This window comes from Microcaecilia unicolor, chromosome 5 (genome assembly GCF_901765095.1).
Source record: "Microcaecilia unicolor chromosome 5, aMicUni1.1, whole genome shotgun sequence".
In the NCBI taxonomy this organism is placed as follows: Eukaryota; Metazoa; Chordata; class Amphibia; order Gymnophiona; family Siphonopidae; genus Microcaecilia; species Microcaecilia unicolor.
In genome coordinates, this window is record NC_044035.1 from 45,768,492 (window position 1) to 45,788,003 (window position 19,512).

A 19,512-nucleotide genomic window follows, 5' to 3' on the forward strand; every position below is an offset into this window, starting at 1 on the left:
ACTAGTGTGTTTGCACAGTTTGTCTGCAGAGTCAGAATCGTAAGTAATAGCCAAAGGATTTTTGATCTTCAGACCTTTGGGAATGATGTCATTTTTCTTGCAGATGCAGTGGCATAGGAAGGGGGGCGTTGGGGCGGTCCGCCCCGGGTGCACGCCGCTGGGGGGAATTTTGGCTCCGCTGGTTCCCTGCTCCCTCTGCCCCGGAACAGGTTATTTCCTGTTCCGGGGCAGAGAGAGCAGGGAACCAGCGGAGCCGATGCAGCTCCCAGTGACGTGCACTCGGGGGCGGATCGGCCCTCTCGCCCACCCCTTGCTTCCAAATTCAAGTAAGAATGTGCTCCGGGAGGGTGCGCGCCGAAGGGGGGGGGCGCTGTGCTGCACCCGGGGAGGGGGGGTGCGCCAGGGGCGCAGCCAGACTTGCGTGGGAGGGGGGTCCACAGCTCGAGGGGAGGGGGCACATTTTAGCCCCCCCCTGCCGCCGCCCCCCTCCCGCCGCCATTGTCGCCCCCCCGTCTCTGCCGACCCCCCCTCCTGCCACGAACCCTCCCCCGCCGCCGCCTACCTTCCGTTTTGCTGGCGAGGGACCCCATTCCCCGCCAGCCGACGTCCTCTCCCATAGAACGCAGCGGCACTGTCTGGCAGAGAAAGTCTTCTTCCTTGCATGCTGACGTCCTGCACGTTGTATGTGCAGGACGTCAGACTCAGAGAACAGAACTGTTCTCTGAGGACGTCTGCATGCAAGGAAGAAGACTTTTCTCTGCCAGTGCCGCTGCGTTCTACGGGAGAGGACGTCGGCTGGCGGGAGTTGGGGTCCCCCGCCAGCAACACGGAAGGTAGGCGGCGGCGGCGGGTTCGCCAGGAGGGGGGTCCCCACTGAAATCTATGGGGGCCCAGGCCCCCTCAGGCCCCACGTAGCTACGCCACTGGGGTGCGCAGCAGTGACCCGTCCCGGGTGTCAGCCGCCCTCGCTACGGCACTGTGCAGATGGTCAGAAAATAAAGATGACTGTTCATTGCTGTTTCTTTTTCTATAAGTTTGTTCATTTGCTTTTCCATGCGGCTGTATGAGGTATCTTCCATCTTGTGTCAAGTGATGTGGTAGCCATGTTAAGTCCACTTTTAAAGGTAATAAGTAGAAATAAAACAAAAACATAGAAAAGAAAATAAGATGATGCCTTTTTTCTTTTTTCTCTGTACTGAAGAATCATGGAGGGGTTAATAATAGGCATGATGTTGAGGAAATAATTAGAGGTATAGCAAAGAGAGGGAGCAAAGCACAAACAAAAAGTCCAAACAGCAAAACAGAAAGTACCAGGAGCCTTCAAAAAAAGGAATAAGAATTTTTAATCAAATGTATAGATAAAACAATCCTAGAATGGACCCGACATGGTCCGTGTTTCGGCGCACAGCGCCTGCGTCAGGGGTCACGAAGTGTAGCAAAAAACGTATGGCTGTGTTCAGTGGTCTCTACATATAATCTATATTTAATAGCACCAGATATGAGCCTCTACACTAGGGTTGTCCAACCTCAGTCCTCGAGGGCTGCAATCCAGTCAGGTTTTTAGAATTTCACATGCGTGTGATCTATTTGCATGAACTGCCTTTCATTGTATGCAAATAGATCTCATGCATATTCATTAGGGACATCCTGACAATCCGACCTGGCAAGGGCCGAGGTTGAACACAGATAGGGAAGGGATTTTGAATTTAGCTCATACCTTTTTTCAGTTGAAGCTCAAGGTCAGTTATATTGAGAAGTATTTTCCTATCCCCAGAGGGTTCACAATCTAAATTTGTATTTGAGGCAATGGAGGGTTAAGTGACTTGCCTGAGAAAACAAGGAACGGCAGAAGGATGATGAACCCAGTTTCTCTGGTTCTCATCCTTCTGCTTTAAGTATAGGACTGCTCCATATAGTAAGCATATCATATATGTTTTGCTGTGCGGCCCAAATTATACCTGCTTTTAGAGCGTCACAGAGAAATGTATAATCTATATGTGTAGTGATGTGTAGAGCAGGGGTTCTCAACCCAGTCCTCGGGACACACCAAGATAGTCAGCTTTTCAGGTAGCCACAGTGAATATGTATGTATGCACTACTTCCATAAGTACATAAGTATTGCCATACTGGGAAAGCCCAAAGGTCCATCGAGCCCAGCATCCTGTTTCCAACAGTGGCTAATCCAGGTCACAAATACCCGGCAAGGTCCCAAAAATGTACAAAACATTTTATACTGCTTATCCCAGAAATAGTGGATTTTCCCCAAGTCCATTTAATAACGGTCTATGGACTTTTCCTTTAGGAAGCCGTCCAAACCTTTTTTAAACTCCGCTAAGCTAACCGCCCTTACCACATTCTCTGACAACGAATTCCAGAGCCTAATTACACATTGAGTGAAGAAAACTTTTCTCAGATTCATTTTAAATTTACTACATTGTAGCTTCATTGCATGCCCCCTAGTCCTAGTATTTTTGGAAAGCGTAAACAGACGCTTCACATCTACCGGTTCAACTCTACTCATTATTTTATAGACCTCTAACATATCTCCCCTCAGCCGCCTTTTCTCCAAGCTGAAGAGCCCTAGCTGCTTTAGCCTTTTCTCATAGGGAAGTCGTCCCATCCCCTTTATCATTTTCGTCGCCCTGCTCTGTACCTTTTCTAATTCCACTATATCTTTTTTGAGATGCGGCGACCAGAATTGAACACAATATTCAAGGTGTGGTTGCACCATGGAGCGATACAAAGGCATTATAACATCCTCATTTTTGTTTTCCACTCCTTTCCTAATAATACCTAACATTCTATTTGCTTTCTTAGCCGCAGCAGCACACTGAGCAAAAGGTTTCAACATATCATCAATGACGACACCTAGATCCCTTTTTTGGACTGTGACTCCTAACGTGGAACCTTGCATTACGTAGCTATAATTCGGGTTCCTCTTTCCCACATGCATCACTTTGCACTTGCTCACATTAAACGTCATCTGCCATTTAGACGCCCAGTCTCCCAGTCTCGTAAGGTCCTCTTGTAATTTTTCACAATCCTCCCGTGATTTAACGACTTTGAATAACTTTGTGTCATCAGCAAATTTTATTACCTCACTAGTTACTCCCATCTCTAGGTCATTTGTAAATATGTTAAAAAGCAGCGGTCCCAGCACAGACCCCTGGGGAACCCCACTAACTACCCTTCTCCATTGAGAATGCTGACCAGTTAACCCTACTCTCTGTTTTCTATCTTTTAACCAGTTTTTAATCCACAATAGAACACTACCTCCTATCCCATGACTCTCCAATTTCCTCTGGAGTCTTTCATGAGGTACTTTGTCAAACGCCTTCTGAAAATCCAGATACACAATATCAACCGGCTCACCTTTATCCACATGTTTGCTCACCCCTTCAAAGAAATGTAGTAGATTGGTGAGGCAAGATTTCCCTTCACTAAATCCATGTTGACTTTGTCTCATTAAGCCATGCTTTTGAATATGCTCTGTAATTTTGTTCTTAATAATAGTCTCTACCATTTTGCCCGGCACCGATGTCAGACTCACCAGTCTATAATTTCCCGGATCTCCTCTGGAACCTTTTTTAAAAATTGGCGTTACATTGGGCACCGTCCAATCTTCCGGTACCATGCTCGATTTTAAGGATAAATTACATATTACTAACAATAGCTCCGCAAGCTCATTTTTCAGTTCTATCAGTACTCTGGGATGAATACCATCCGGTCCAGGAGATTTGCTACTCTTCAGTTTGTAGAACTGCCCCATTACATCCTCCAGGTTTACAGAGAATTCATTAAGTTTCTCCGACTTGTCAGCTTCGAAAACCATTTCTGGCACCGGTATCCCACCCAAATCTTCCTCGGTGAGGACTGAAGCAAAGAATTAAATTAATCTTTCTGCTACGGCTTTGTCTTCCCTGATCGCCCCTTTTACTCTTCGGTCATCTAGCGGTCCAACCAATTCTTTTGCCGGCTTCCTGCTTTTAATATACCTAAAAAAAAATTTTTACTATATGTTTTTGCCTCCAACGCAATCTTTTTTTCAAAGTCCCTCTTAGCCTTCCTTATCATTTGCATTTGACTTGACATTCCTTATGCTGTTTCTTATTATTTTCAGTCGGTTCCTTCTTCCATTTTCTGAAGGATTTTCTTTTAGCTCTAATAGCTTCCTTCACCTCACTTTTTAACCACGCAGGCTGTCGTTTGGTCTTCCGTCCTCCTTTTTTAATACGCGGAATATATTTGGCCTGGGCTTCCAGCATGGTGTTTTTGAACAGCATCCACACCTGATGTGGAACGGGTAGCATTTCAGAAAGATGAATGCTTTGTTTTTGAACTGATGGGCTGTTACCATATTTTGAAAAGATTATTTTTTATTTTTCGATTTGGATTTTGCTCACACCTTTTTCAGTAGTAGCTCAAGGTGAGTTTCATTCAGGTACACTGGGTATTTCTATTTGAAGATATCAAGATAGTATAATTGCAATACTGATGTCATTACTATCAAGTGGATATAATTGCTGCTCTTAAATGAAAATGAGAAAAAAAATAAAAACATATGGAGAAGATATAAAATAAGTTACAAACGTAAATAAACAAGTAGAGCTATTGGATTATGAAAAGTTCAGTATTTGATTGGAACCGGGATTCTTGAAGGTGGCAAAAAAGCAGTCATGGTACTGATTTGCCCCGGAACTACTGAGGTGTTTTCCTCCATTTTTAGATTCACATTAACATAATTGTGAGAACAATTAATAAAAATTGTTTATAAGTATTGGCACGTTTTTTGGGTGTTTTTGTGATTTGGTTATCATCTGGTTATTTTTTGGTCTGTCTTTTTGTATCCTATCTTTATATGACTAAGTTATCCATATAAAGTTACAAGTGAAATGGCTGTGTTCAGAATTATCTTGTCTGTATTTGGATCGTGCCTAAATATTGCCATTATCTGGATAATTCTGGGCCACTCTCTGGCATTCCTTAAATCCCACACCATTTTAAGGGGCCCTTTTACCAAGCTGCGGGAAAAACAGCTCTGTGCTAGCGGCGGGGGGGGAGGGGGGTTCCTGAGTGCCAGGTCCCTTTTTATTGAGGTGGCGATAAGGGTTCCCGCGGTAACCTAGCAATAACCAGGCAGCGCATGGCGATGCCCAATTACGACTGGGTTACCGCCACGCAAGCCATTTGTGGGGAGTTTCTTTTTCCCCTGGAAATGGTGTGCTCTTGGGGCAGAATTACTGCAGGCAATCGTGTTAGGCCGGCACTAGTCTCGATTTAGTATTCATTAAGCCCGCGTTGGGCTTACCAACACTTTGTAAAAGACCCCCTAAATTATCCGTTCAGAGGGGCAGGATTTGAAAGCAAATTATTTATCCATTTAACTAGAAATTAAGGGCCTTGTTTACTAAGGTGCGCTAGCGTTTTTAGTGCATGCTAGAAATCAGCACACGCTAATGCTAGATGCTAAATTAGCATGTGCTCATTTTTAGCACGTGCTAAAAATGCTTGTGCAGCTACAGCGCAGCTTGGTAAACAGGGCCCTCAGAAATCAACCAGAAACAAACAAATAAGCAAAGAATGAAATCAGCCTAGTGGTGGCAGAGGTAACCCACATCATAAAGGGGCGATATGATTGAGGTCTACAAAATCCTGAGTGGTGTAGAACGAGTAGAAGTAAATCGATGTTTTACTCGTTCCAAAAGTACAAAGACTAGAAGACACTCAAGGAAGTTACATGGAAATACTTTTAAAACAAATACTGTAGGAGGAAATATTTTTTCACTCTTTGCCGGAGGATGTGTAACGGTGGTTAGCATTATCTGGATTTTTAAAAGGTTTGGACAAATTCCTGGACGAAATGTCCATAGTCTGCTATTGAGACAGACATGGGAAGCAACTGCTTGCCCTGGGATTTTGTAGTATGGAGTGTTGCCACAATTTGGGTTTCTGCTAGGTACTTGTGACCTGGCTTGGCCACTGTTTGGAAAACAAGATAATGGGCTAGATGGATCACTGGTCTGACCCAGTATGGCTACTCTTATGTAAACTCTAGTACTAGAGGTACTTTTGCACTGAGAATGTTTGACTTTTGTTCATTTTGGGCTAGATTCTGTATATGGTGCCAAAAAATCAGCGCTGAAAGAAATGAGCACTAAGTGCTGTTACAAGAAATGATTTACTTGGGGAATATTGCTCTAAAGCACTCACTACTGTTTATAATTTAAGAGCAGGTGCTGTATTTATAAGTTTTAGGATATTAATTTCTCCACCAATCACCAAAGATGATAATTGCAATAAATTAAATAAATTAAGTATATATCTCTGTTGAAATGCAGTATTCTGTACTGCAAGATTTGAAAGCATGTACTCAGAGCATGGCACTAAGTTTAAAAGTGTCCATGCGCTATCAGTATAACCTTAACAGATACCATATACTCAGAACACAAAGAGACTATATTTTTAGCTTCAGAAAAGGTTTATTTTAAAATATAATTGCACACGAGAGATAGGTTTTTAAAGAGATCTTTACAGATAATCTGTACTTAAGTAAAGTAAAGTAGCAGGTCTAGATCAAAAGTTATGTTACTTACAAGTCCTTGTTACATAGTATGAACAGCATGAGGTAAGCACATGTTTGCAGAAGAGGTCCTCATAGCAGGCAGGTGGGCTACAGGTCCCAGGAAGAGAGAATCTGTAGAGAAGAATCTGTGTTGCAGTTGAAGGGAGGCATCTGCTTGTCTGGAACAGCTTCTATCTTTTATACTCTTGCAAGCTGCAGGAAGACATGCCATGTGAATCTCTGTCTTGGTTTCCTGGTTTGCACACGACCCGGAGTAGTTGCAAAGCATTGTGGTATTTTGGTCTCATGTCTTATGACATCACAAGACTTTGCTGTCTGGATTTTGCTGACAAATGGTTTATTGTAGTGCAAGGTTTTCCCTGCTTGAATTTCTGTGATAAATATTCTGATAAGATTTGTCTGGGGCGGCCAGCAGGTGTCCTTTGTTTTTAGTAGCTGTATTTCACACCTTTCCCACCTGCCTGTCTCCTTGCCTCTACTGGATACCTTTGATATTTGTTGTGTTGATCAGCCAGGCTTTTGATCAGAGGAAGAGAGTCAATTTAGCCTTGAGGCAGTCTCTTATTTGAGAAGTCTTTTGTTAACGAGGGAGAAAAAGGGAGAGGTGAGGTCAGCAGTACCTTTTGTCTTTTAAATGTCTTTTAAATGTCCCCCAAAGGGAGAGGGAAGAGGGCTTTGGAATGAAAGCCAGTTGCTTCTTCAAATATATTTTTAAAGCTGTATTTTTGTATTGCTATATATGATCCAGCAAAATATCATGCTACATATTTCAATAATAAACTGATACCATTAGAGTGCTACTCTATAAACGGCACTCCGAGTTGGGCGCTGTCTATAGATTAGCACATAGCTCCGGGATCCATGCTCAGTTTTGGGCATGAGGATTTATGCCAACTATGCCTTAATCTATAAAATTGTGCGCAAATTCTAGGAACGCCCCTGACCCGCCCATGCACATCCCATGACCACACCCCCTTTTTGGATTTGTGTGTAAAAATTTATGCACGTCTCTTTATAGCATACTGACAATAAAGATGTGCATGTAAATTCAAATTATTGCCAATTAGCACCAATAATGGATTGTTAGTGCCTACTTAGTGACGCTAATTGGCATGCTATGGAACTAAATTGTACATGCAAATTGGGCACTTCCAAAATTTGCGTACACATTTTTGAGTGCCATATATAGAATTAGAGGGTATATCTTTCAGGTATTTGGATATACCTGTCATGCCCACCCTTCATCTGTGATATACTTCTCAGGGATTAAGGTGCAAAGAGTGGTATCATACACTGCAGTGGGCTACTGCTCGGTTCACAGATTAAAATGTAAGAGTGATAAAGTAGTTCTCCATTAATGACTGTCTAGGAATTCACCAACACAGCACATTTGAATGCATTACCATCAACTTCTTACCTATGACATCACTTGCATGGCTTCAGTGATAAATACAGTTGTTACTAGGGTTGTACTGAATATTTGTATTTGATTCGACTCAGCCCCAAGTAGATAACCCGAATACTAAGGGTGGGAAAAGATGAAACATTTTAGTCACAATTAATTGCGCGACTAAAAATTTTAGGGCCCTTTTACTAAAGCGTGTAGGTGCCTACATGCGAGTAACGCGTGTCAAATTAGAACTACCGCTTGGCTACCGTGTGCCCTGGGCGGTAATTCTAATTTTTACTCGCGTCTGATACACGCGTCGGAAAGTATTTTTTATTTTCTGGCGTGTGGTGCTAACCAGGCGGTAATTGGCAGTGTACATGTGCTGATGATTACCACCTGGTTAACATGCGAGACCTTACTGCTAAGGTCTCAGACCCAAAATGGAGGCACACCAGATTTTATTTTGCTGCATGACCATTTTCGGCTAAATAAAAAGTCCTTTTTTGCAGGCGTCCAAAACATGCGCCTACACTAGCACAGACCATTTTTCAGCTCACCTTAGTAAAAGGACCCCTTAATCACACTATTAATCATGGCTAGGATTACCATTCGTCCGGATTTCCCCGGACATGTCCTCTTTTTGAGGGCATGTCCGGGGCGTCTGGCGGATTTTGCCCGCGCCCACGTTTGTCCGGATTTCTGGACAAACGTGGGCATGGGTGCGGGCAGGCGCGTGCATGCGGTGGGCGTGTGGGCGGAAGATCGGCGCCGTGGGTCTGGTCTTTCGTCCCCTCCCCTTCCTTACCATGTTCCCTGGTGGTCTAGTGACGTCTTCGGGGCAGGAAAGAGCCCCCTCCTTCCTGCCCGGAGCGCTGCCTCCCCTGTCTATCATCCTTCTCGGTCTGGCTGGGGATTCAAAATGGCCACCGAGAGTTGAACTCTCGGTGGCCATTTTGAATCCCCAGCCAGACCGAGGAGGATGCAGCAGGCAAGGGCAGGCAGCGCTCCGGGCAGGAAAGAGGGGGCTCTTTCCTGCCCCGAAGAGAAGACGCTACTAGACCACCAGGGCTAGATAGTAAGTGAGGGGGGGGGTATGTGACGGGGGGGGAGGGGACTATGTGACGGGGGGCAGGGAATAGGGGCGGAACGAGGACCCAAAGGGGACGTGGCAGGGGTGGAGCATGAGGCATGGTGGGGCGGGGTAGGGGGCGTGACATGTGTCCTCTTTTTCAGAGGACACAAATGGTAACCCTAATCATGGCATGCATTTTGGGCACCTGCATTTCAATTTTTTTAACATTGACCCAAACATCCTTATCCTGCACAACATGCTATTCAATTACGGGTGGGCAACGATGAAAAATTGTAATTAAAGTTAATCAGGGTATTAAAAATTGTAATCACACCTCTGGACTGGATAGCGTGTTACTAGTAAAATCCCACTGCATGGAAATATTTTATATCTGCTGAATATAATGAAAAGTTGCATACACACCCTTCTTTCCACAGCACATTGTTCCCCCTCCACTCCATACCTTTCTTCTCTCCTGCTGCATCCTTCCCATGTACATGGCACCCAAGAGTCGCTACTTCTGCTGCTAAACCTGCTACCCCTAACACACAGACACCCATTTTCTCCTCTCATTCTGCTGCTGCTCCTGACCCCTCTCACCCCCTCCACCAGCGCATAGGACCAGCATCTCCCCCTCCCCCACCCTCACATTTATCTTAACATTTATCTGGCTTTTCATAGGATCTCCACGTTATGCCCAGGTGAAATAGGATAAGCAGGGGAGAGAAAGCAATGCTGGACAACAGAGAGGAGTTAAAAATGTTGAGCAGGATTAAAAACTTTAATCCTAGTTAAAATGTTTAAAAAATAAGCAAATAAATAGTGGACTAAATGCGCACCCCTTCCGAATACATTATTCGTATTTGGCCAAATAGTGATTTAATTTTGAATATGAATAATCCAGAGTTGTACTGTGATAAATCCTATTGAAATAAACACTTGATTTCTGATTTCACGTTGGTTCTTTTATTAATTGTTTTGTTAAAGCTCAATGTCCGTTATTCCTATTTGGTATTTGTATTCAGCCGAATAATATTTTTATTATTTATATTTGGACGAATAGTAAAATATGTTATTTGGTACAGCTCTAGTTACTGCACATACTTTTGTTTTATCTTTCACTCCAGTAGTCTTAGAGATACCAGTGTGAGATAAGTTGTAAATCTATCCTATCTGTTTGCAAGTAAAATTCAAAGCTTATGGCTTATGCAACTTGAAAACTGTTTGATGTACCCCACTGTAAAACAGCAGGAATGATCCAGTCCAGAGGTGGCTACACTTCAAAACAAAAAGTGCCATGGGGGTGGGGGGGGGGGGAGTAACTTTTATTCATTTAACGTTCCATCAGCCTCAAGCTGAGAAAACTCAAGTGCTTCCAAATTCTGCATCTGTGGCATAGTGACAGAAAGAGCTACTGCTATATTTACAGACTGCTCTCTCCTCTTAAACTGATTGACGTCTCATGTGATCCTGACAAGCGGCAGTAAATCCTTCAAAGGTTATAGCACCATAATACAAAACAGCCATTCATCCTGTTTAAGGTTGAATGAACGGGGCATAGCGCTTCACTTCTTCTGGTTAGTATAACTCTGTGTGTCTTTTGTTTTACAGGAAGGGTACAATTGTGAGGAGTGCACCATTGGTTTTCATAGCGGGTGGCATAATGGGTCTCAGTCGCGTTCTACAGTCTCCAGAGATGGTCGTCATTGGGAGGCTTATCTCGGGACTTCACTCTGGTAGGATTTCCCAAAGTCTTGGAAGAGGTCTAAAGAGAACACTTCTAAATGATGCCCTGCTAAGTTCCTGTCCCTCGCTTGTCATATTTCATAGATACAGTATTAATCTTGTGCAATTTTTCGAATTCTGTAAAGATTGAGTTCAACTTATCTCTCCTGAAATAGTCACCTTGAGGTTAATATTCAAAAGGATTCACGAAGTTAACTGAATGTTGCCATTATCCCCAGGATTCTATATATAGCACACAAAATTGTGCATGCAAATTTGGGTGCACGCCCAATTTAATAGAGTAATGAACCAATTAGCACTGCTAATTGGGCACTAGTAATCAATTATCAGTGCTAATTGGTAATAATTAGAATTTATGCCAACATCTTGCTGGGTGTTATTCTATAAAGCTGCACGTGTAAATTCTTGTGCATGGAGGGGCAAGGGCGTTTCAAGAATCTGCACGTGGTGCTGCAGAATACACTAGATCAGGGATTTACACCAGGACGTTATGTGTTGATCCCAGCGCCACACGCTATTCTATAAGTGCACCCAAACCAGAGCACCATTTATAGAATAGCACAGTGATTGTCAACCTTTTTCATCTTGTGGCACACTTAGAAGGTGCAAACATTGTCGAGGCACATCATTGTCTGTCCCTGCTAAGATCCATTCTATCCTCACCCATACTTGTAACCTTCAGAAGTATTTATTTATTTACTGGGGTTTATTAACCGCCTTTATGAAGAGATTCACCCACGGCGGTGTACAGCAGGTACAATTTTACATAAAACTTAAAACTTTGTTAACAGCATAACAATAGTAAAATGACCAAGTTTAAACATACAATACAATAAATGAGGTAAACTTGAAACCTAATTATAGGGCTACCATGAAACAGTATCAAAAATATACACATTTACCAGCACTGGAATTCAAATACCAGAGATACAATTCGATGTCAGCATAATAGTAATGAAATAATGGTGGCGAAAATCAACTTGTAACGTTCTGTAAAGCATGCTGAAATACTCGTAACGCTCATGTCCCCCGCATGGAAACGCCCCCTTTGCAGTTACGCGTGAGAACACTTAGGCGCCAACTTATTGAAAAGCGCCTAACTGCCGTTTCAGCTCCAGTTTGATGCCTAACATCCATCAAGTCCCATTGCCGCGCCTAACTTCAGGCACTATTTCTAGAAATCTCCTGATAATGCCTAGAATACCGCCCTTATGCACACATCTGTACACATCCCCGCAAAAGTGCCAGCGAAGTGCCCTATGCGCTATTCTAAAAATGGATGGAGCATGGGCGGGGCAGTTTATTACATTTAAATATGCTACTGAAATACATTACAGCACCAGTATATCTGTTACTGGGAAACTGAAACAAGATGGACTATTACAGATTCCTACACAGACACCACATGCCAGCAGAATCATTTACCTCAGCTGCAAGTACAGAACAGAACTCTGTCCTGATACAAAATACAGAACCGCAAAAGAACATACAGACACAAACTGAAAGCAGAGATACAGGACTTTTGCATGTTGCGCAATGCCAGAGAAACAAAGAAATGCCTGTCCTCCTGTAAAGTGCAAAATAAAACCAGCACATGCAAATTCTCAACACTCACATTTCGATCACTAAACTGAAAATAAAATCATTTTTTAAAATCTGGCCCTTTATATTCCAAGAAAAATAGCTTTTTATGGGAGGGATAACAGCTTTAGGTGAAGGCGACATGAGTCCTGTTGAGGTTCCTACTACAAGCACATGTGTGTTTCAAAGAGGTAAGATAAGTGAAGATGCCAGTAAATTCTAGATGTACATATGGGAGATAGAGGTTGTCAACGTCTGGTTCGGTCTGTTAATAGGCAAAGTAAGTAAGGTCAGAAGTCTTGTAATTCCAGCCAGTGGCGTAGCCACAGGTGGGCCTGGGTGGGCCAGGGCCCACCCACTTAGGGCTCAAGCCCACCCAACAGTAACACTCATTTAGCAGTAGCTGGTGGGGATTTCTAGCTCCACCAGCTGAAGTCTTTCCCCTGATGGTAACAAAAACGCTACTCTCCACGATACCGGCACCTGCGCATTCTCAGTTTTCAGCACATGCCTGCTGCAGAGTGCTAAGGTGGAAAGAAGTGTTTTCATGCCAGCCGAGATATATTTTGGGTGGTGGTGGTGAGGGGAGAACACTTGGTGCCCACCCACTTCTTGTCTAGGCCCACCCAAAATCTGTTGTCTGGCTACGCCCCTGATTCCAGCAATACGTTGGACTTCTGCTGTAAAATTAAACCTTCACTTTGTTTGCATCGTATGATATCTGTAACCCAGATCAGCCCTCAACTAGCTCAGTTCAGGGTTCCTTTCACTCAGTCCGAGCTGGGTCACAAACATATTCTTTTCATCCCCTTTGTCACAGGGTCCACACACACCTCACTCACAGTTCCAGTTTGCCTGCAGTCGAGCTTGGGAGTGGGTTAATGGTCTGGAATAGAAATCTGGGGTACTTTTAGTTTAAGAGAGCCTTAACAGGGGTACTTCTCTCAGTCCAGGGGCAATCACCCTCTCTATCATGCAAGAAATCCACTCTGCACTCCAGGAGTTTTATTTAATGTAAAATAACCTTACTGGAACTTCTGCAACCAACAGTTTAACACCTCTAAACTCCTTAAGTATATTGTACTCCTGAAAACATCATGATAATCTCAGCCACACTTTGAGTATGACAATGCTGCACATCTATATATATAAAAGGCACCACCAACGTTCTATGAAGCCTCCAGCCGGAAGTGTGAAGCGCCAGAGATATCCGGTTTCCCCATGAGTGAAGGAAAACAGCACAGCACGAAATCCCTCTCTCTGTAACAGTGAAGGACTCAGAGGGGGGAGGGGAGAGAGATGCCCTCACTCTCTCTGTAACACAAACACAGAACAGCAGGAAACTTAACACTGAAGCAGTGGCGTAGCCAAGGGTGGGCTGGGGTGGGCCCAGGCTCACCCACTTTAGGTTCAGGCCCACCAAGTAGCAGCACACCTATAATGTGGCTGGCAGGGACCCCAAGCCCCACCAGACAAAAACTCCCAACAACTGTTTGCTGCGGTGAAAATCTGCTATTTAAAAGGTATATGGGGGAGAGGGGATGTTTGAAAGACCATATGGCATGCAGGTGAGAGAGGGAGAAACCAAATCACTTGTAGGACAAGTTGGAGTTCTGCCCACCTACCTTGGGTCCAGGCCCACCCAAACTTGGGTGTCTGGCTACGCCCCTGCACTGAAGGACTGGACTCGGAGGGGGGAGGGAGAGAGGGCAGAGGGCAGGGACACACACTCCCACATGTACACTCTGAAGAAAACCTTGCTAGCCCCCCCCCCCCCCCCCCCGTTTCATTTGCATCAGAAACAGGGCTTTTTTTTTACTAGTATTTACATAATCTCCTGTCTTTTACCCATCCTGTTGTGCCAAAAATAAACCCAGGGCTACTCCAGTTACTCCTGATACTTATCCAACTCCTTTGGGCACAGACCCCTTAGGCTGTCTTTCTTCCAGCAATGCACCTTTCAGGGCTGCATCCCGGCCTTGAACAGGCTTCCCCTGCTCTGGTTCCTGCTTCCAGGCTGGATTCCCCTTATCCACCTGAAGCTCTGTTTCCTTATCAGTTGTCACTTATAGGAGCAGCAACTCCTTTACTCAGCCTGCATTCATTTCTTTTACTCCAGAATACCCCAATGCCCCCTATAGAATCTATATGCAACCTTTTCTGTTGTATCGTTAAATTGACTGTGTTGTACAATATGGCAGTAGGAACTTCCCAGACGAATTAACTTAATGTTTGCTAAATGGAAATTGTATATAAAAATTCTTATGAATTCATTAAAAATAGATGAACACAGAAACATAATGAAGGCAAGCATGTCTCTGGTTTGTCATTTTTAAATATATAAAATATTTATCTGAATCTTTACTCTTTTACCATTTTCTTGTCTGCCTCTCTCTTTTGCCCTTTCTTTCTTGCCTTTATTCTTTAACTTTGCTTCTGCCACATGCTAGTCTCATTCTGTTCCCTGTTTTCCTTGTCTTCTATGGCTTCCTCCTCTGAACTCCCTCTCACTACATGTATTTGCTTTTCAGGCATTTCTCTCAGTGCAGTGCCCATGTTTTTAGGAGAAATTGCCCCAAAGAATCTGCGTGGCTTCTTGGGCTTGATGCCCAGTATCTTCATCTGCCTTGGAGTGTTTGCAGCACAAATATTGGGACTTCCCGAGCTGCTAGGAAAGGTAAGTGGTCACCCTGGGAAGCAGACCTGGGAGGAAATGCACCAAGAAGTTAAGAACAAACGTCATTCTGCTAGTACAGTGAAACCTCGGTTCTCGTTGACTTCGGTTATCGTCGGTTTCAGTTTTCAGTGAAAAATTTGTCTCGGATTTTGTTGGCATGCCCACGTGACTTCGCTGCTAATTTTGCGAAAACAAAGGGCGACCCACGCGTTCTCCTGCTCATTGTGGTGTTGTTTCTCATTGTGTGAGCATCACCCCGCGCGTCTAATGCAACGCGCGCAAGATAAAATCACATGTGCTCAAATCTCATTTTCCCTGTTAAGTGTTTCCCTTGCTAATAAGTTAACCCTTTCCCTTTAGCTCTATCATGAGACTATATTTATTCTCTATAAAATGTGTTTTTGGTATGTATTTTGGAGCGTCTAGAACGAATTAATTGGATTTATATTGATTCATATGGAAATAATTGCCTCGGTTTTCGTCTGTTTCGGTTTTCATTGATTGTTTTCGGACGGATTATCAATGAAAACCGAGGTATCACTGTACAACTAAAAATGGATGGTCAGGGCAAAAACAAGGAGTAGAGTTCGTAGACATGGCCAAAATTGTTTAATCTCATTTGAGCCTTATTTAGGGCCCTGTTTACTAAGGTGTGCTAGTGTTTTTAGTGCATGCTAAAAATTAGCACGCGCGCTAATTCTAGAGACACCCACATATAAGGTTACCATATTTTGCCCCCCAAAAAGGAGGGCACATGCACCGCCCCTTTCACACCCCGCCCCCTTTCACACCTGCCCCACCCCCTTTGAAACCCTCGCTCCGCCCCTGTCCCATTTCCCCTCCCCCCCTGTCACACACCCCGTCACTCCTTCTCCCCGTCACCCCCCTACCCGTACCTTACTACTGCCCTAGTAGTCTAGTGACCTCTTCGGGGCAGGAAAGAGCCCCCTCTTTCTTGCCCAAAGTGCTGCCCTGCATGCATCCTTCCTGCTCGTGATCTCGGCGCCGATTCAAACGAGGTCACTTCAACTCTCGGCAGCCATTTTGAATCGGCGCCGAGATAACAAATAGGAAGGATGCTTGCAGGGCAGCACTCTGGGCAGGAAAGAGGGGGCTCTTTCCTGCCCCGAAGGTGGAAGAGGTCACTAGACCACCAGGGCAGTAGTAAGTAAGGGGAGGGGAGGCTAGCAATCTGCCCGTTTGTCCAGAAATCCGGACATATGGGCAGATTGGCAAAACCCACCTGGTTGCCCGGACTTGTCCTCAAAAAGAGGACATGTCCGGGTAAATCCGGACATATGGTAATCCTACCCACATATCCCCTTATGAACACTTCTTCACTAGGTCACTTTAAGGGAAGCAATCTGGCTTACCTAGCTGGGAGGGAAGGGCTTAGGCTGAGAGGAAGTTAAAACCCCAAAGTGGGAACAGAACAGGGAGATCCCAAGGAAGGAATCCTCTTGGCATGTCCCAAGCTGGCTGCAGTACCGGGAAGAGAGGAGCAGCCTCACCTTTAGGTCTCCACAGTCCATAGGTAAAGGACTGCCAAGGTAGGAAGTTGCCTTGATTAATTTGTGAAGACCCTGGTCCTGGGTGTCCAAGCTTGAACCAGGCAAGGTTTTATCTGTGAGTGGTTTGAAACTGCTGTATGTTGTGTTTGGGCCTGGCCAGAAGCCCTAATCTAATCTAATATGGCTTTTATAAACCACTATTTCCTGCAAGGGTCCAAAGCGATGTACAATAATAATTAAAAAAAGAAAACAAATTCAATATAAAACATACAATTGTACAAAATCCAAATTGCACAGTACAATTATGCAGTATAAATCATCAATTAGGGTAGATCTACAACCAAACATTCAGCCTGGGCTGTGCCATTGGTTGGGAATTCCCCCTCCCATGACTGACTGCCCTGTGTCCTATTTTTTCAAATGATCATTCTGGTTTACACCATCTTGTCTTTAGCATTTCGGTAGAAACAAATAAATATACATATTTTATTTAACCCTTTAGAAACGAAGGCTGGCAGTTAAATTGTAGGTGATATTTTTTTGGTAGCCTATTTCAGTACATTTTTCACTAACCTAATGAAAGAACTGTGGGCCTTGTCACAAAATGCGTAGCCACCTGCCTGGGGTTACCCTGCAGCCACTTAGAGGGTCTATCTCCAGCACAGCTCAGGTCCGCCTGCACCTGCTGCTTGTACTCTACACTAGCACCCTCCTCCCACTGACTGGGTCACAACTGCCTCTGGGTGAGTCTCCCACTCTCAAAGTTTCCCCAGTGATTTCTAGGTTACTGCGGCCACACTCCCAGTAGTCCCACAGTTCCCACAAAGCACTTACAGACCCAACACACAAACCACCAGGATTCTTTATCAGTCCAGACAAGCAGAATGAACAAACAATTTTGTTTATTCTCATAAAAATTGAACACTGAACAAAAATGTGCAAATAGGAAACAGTAACAACTAACTGAAAAATGGATCAATTAGAACACTAACTAAGAGGCCCTTTTACTAAGCCGCATAAGTGCTTACACATGCCCAATGTGTGCCAATTCTGAGTTACCGCCCAGCTACCGCATGGCCCAGATGGTAATTTCATTTTTGACGTGCATCTACTATGCAAGCCAGAAAATAATTTTTATTTTCTGGTGCGTGGTGTTACCGGGCAGTAAAAGGCATTTGACGTGCGTAGACCATTACTGCCTGGTTAACACATGAGACCTTACTGCTAAGTCAATGGCTGGTGGTGATGTCTCAGACCCAAAATCGATGCACATCAATTTTCATTTTGCTGCACGTCCATTTTCGGTCAAAATTTTTAAAAAGGCATTTTTACAGGTGCGCTGAAAAATGGAATGTGCCTATTATTATTATTATTTATTACATTTGTACCCCGCGCTTTCCCACACATAGCAGGTTCAATGCGGCTTACATAGTAAATAGAATTACAAAGTCTTGAAGGAGAATGTTACAAGTTGTAGTAAACATAGTAGTAGTGGGGTTTTGAGGAAATGTAAATTGAGCATGGAGAGGTAAACAAAGATAGGATGAGGAAAAGGATAAAAGATTGCGAGGGGTAAGGAGTAGGAAGGATGGAGAGGAAGAGATTGAGGAATGAGCATAAGGAGATTGTGAGACATGGTCAAAGGTAATAATAATCATCGGGGCAGGAATCATGTGGGTGGGCTTAAAAAGTTAAGTTGGGTCATTAGGGTAAGCTTTCTGCCTACTCTACCGCAGGCCATTTTTAAGCACACCTTAGTAAAAGGACCCCTAAACATCTATATACTGTCTAAACAGTAGCTGGGAAGATCAGAACATATCATTCACCAAGCCTCAGCAAAGAGGTCTGTCTTTCTTTCTTCCTGGCTAAGGCTGAAGCAACAGTCAACATCTGCTGGGTAATTTTCAAAATTCCAGGCCAATCAGAGCCCAGAACAGTCAAGTTTCAAATAAAAACTGGTTACATCACTACAGATACTTTCTATTATCTGTGTACCAAATAAAGAAAGAGAAGTCAGTCCTCTGTAACAGCTTTAAGCATAAACATACACCATTTGCTGGCTAAACAGGAGAAATACACTTCAGAACATAATGCAGGAAAATATCCAATACATTTTACATGCTTAAAACACACTGTTTCTTCATAGGCCTCTTTTACCACCTCGCTAGCGATTCCCATGCAGCATTGCCAACAAAGACCCTTGGCTTTGTCAGCATTGCCGCACTGGGAATTGCTAGCGTGGTTTAGTAAAAGAGGCCCTATGTCTCCTGAAAGCAAATCACAAATTAGCGGCATCAGAAATAAAGGAAAACAAGCCAGATGTATCCAAAACCAGGGATTATTTTCTTGAATGGAAGGCAGAAAAAATGAACACACGACGTGGAGGGTAATTTTTGACAGGACATCCAATTCAGAATTGGGATGTCCTGCTCATAATGTCCAAAAGAAAGTCCATCTTACAGCCATTTTCAAACAGAAAATACGTGAGCATGTTCAAAATGAACAACCATTTTACACACTGAAACATCCAAATTATAAATGCATGGGAGGAGAACAGCAGCTGCTGGGGGGATTCATGAGGAGTCATGCCTTAATCCCTCCAGTGGTCAGTTGCTCAATCAGAGCACCCTGGACATGACTGAAACAGGTCTAAATAAAAATGTCTTTCTTTTTAGACTTGGATGTTTCTTCCTGTTCAATTATCACTGTTGGATGTCCTAATTTAGGCCCCCTCTAGTCCTGCCCAAAACACACCCACATTCACCCTTGCTATATGGACTAACTGCAGTGTAAGAGGTCCAAAATCTGCTGTTCCAAAATTGCAATTTGGATGCTTTTAGTAGATGAACACTTCTGTTTTGCCATTTTGAGACATCCATATACTTTGAAAATGAGCCCAATAGGGTGAGAAAAGTAAGGAGCAGGACCTGTTTCTCTGGATTTAAGAATAAC

The 19,512-nt window shown here is 43.8% G+C and overlaps 1 protein-coding gene across 3 annotated transcripts in view; it reads left to right on the forward strand.

Moving 5' to 3' along the window:
• The window catches only part of LOC115470009 (solute carrier family 2, facilitated glucose transporter member 5-like), a 186,797-nt gene that overhangs the window by 16,606 nt on the left and 150,679 nt on the right, over nucleotides 1-19,512 (forward strand). For all 3 annotated transcript variants that reach the window (XM_030202851.1, XM_030202852.1, XM_030202850.1), the window contains 2 exons: nucleotides 10,657-10,781; nucleotides 14,904-15,049. In XM_030202851.1, coding sequence (XP_030058711.1) covers nucleotides 10,657-10,781; nucleotides 14,904-15,049 — 271 coding nt within the window. The remainder of the gene's footprint in view (nucleotides 1-10,656; nucleotides 10,782-14,903; nucleotides 15,050-19,512) is intronic.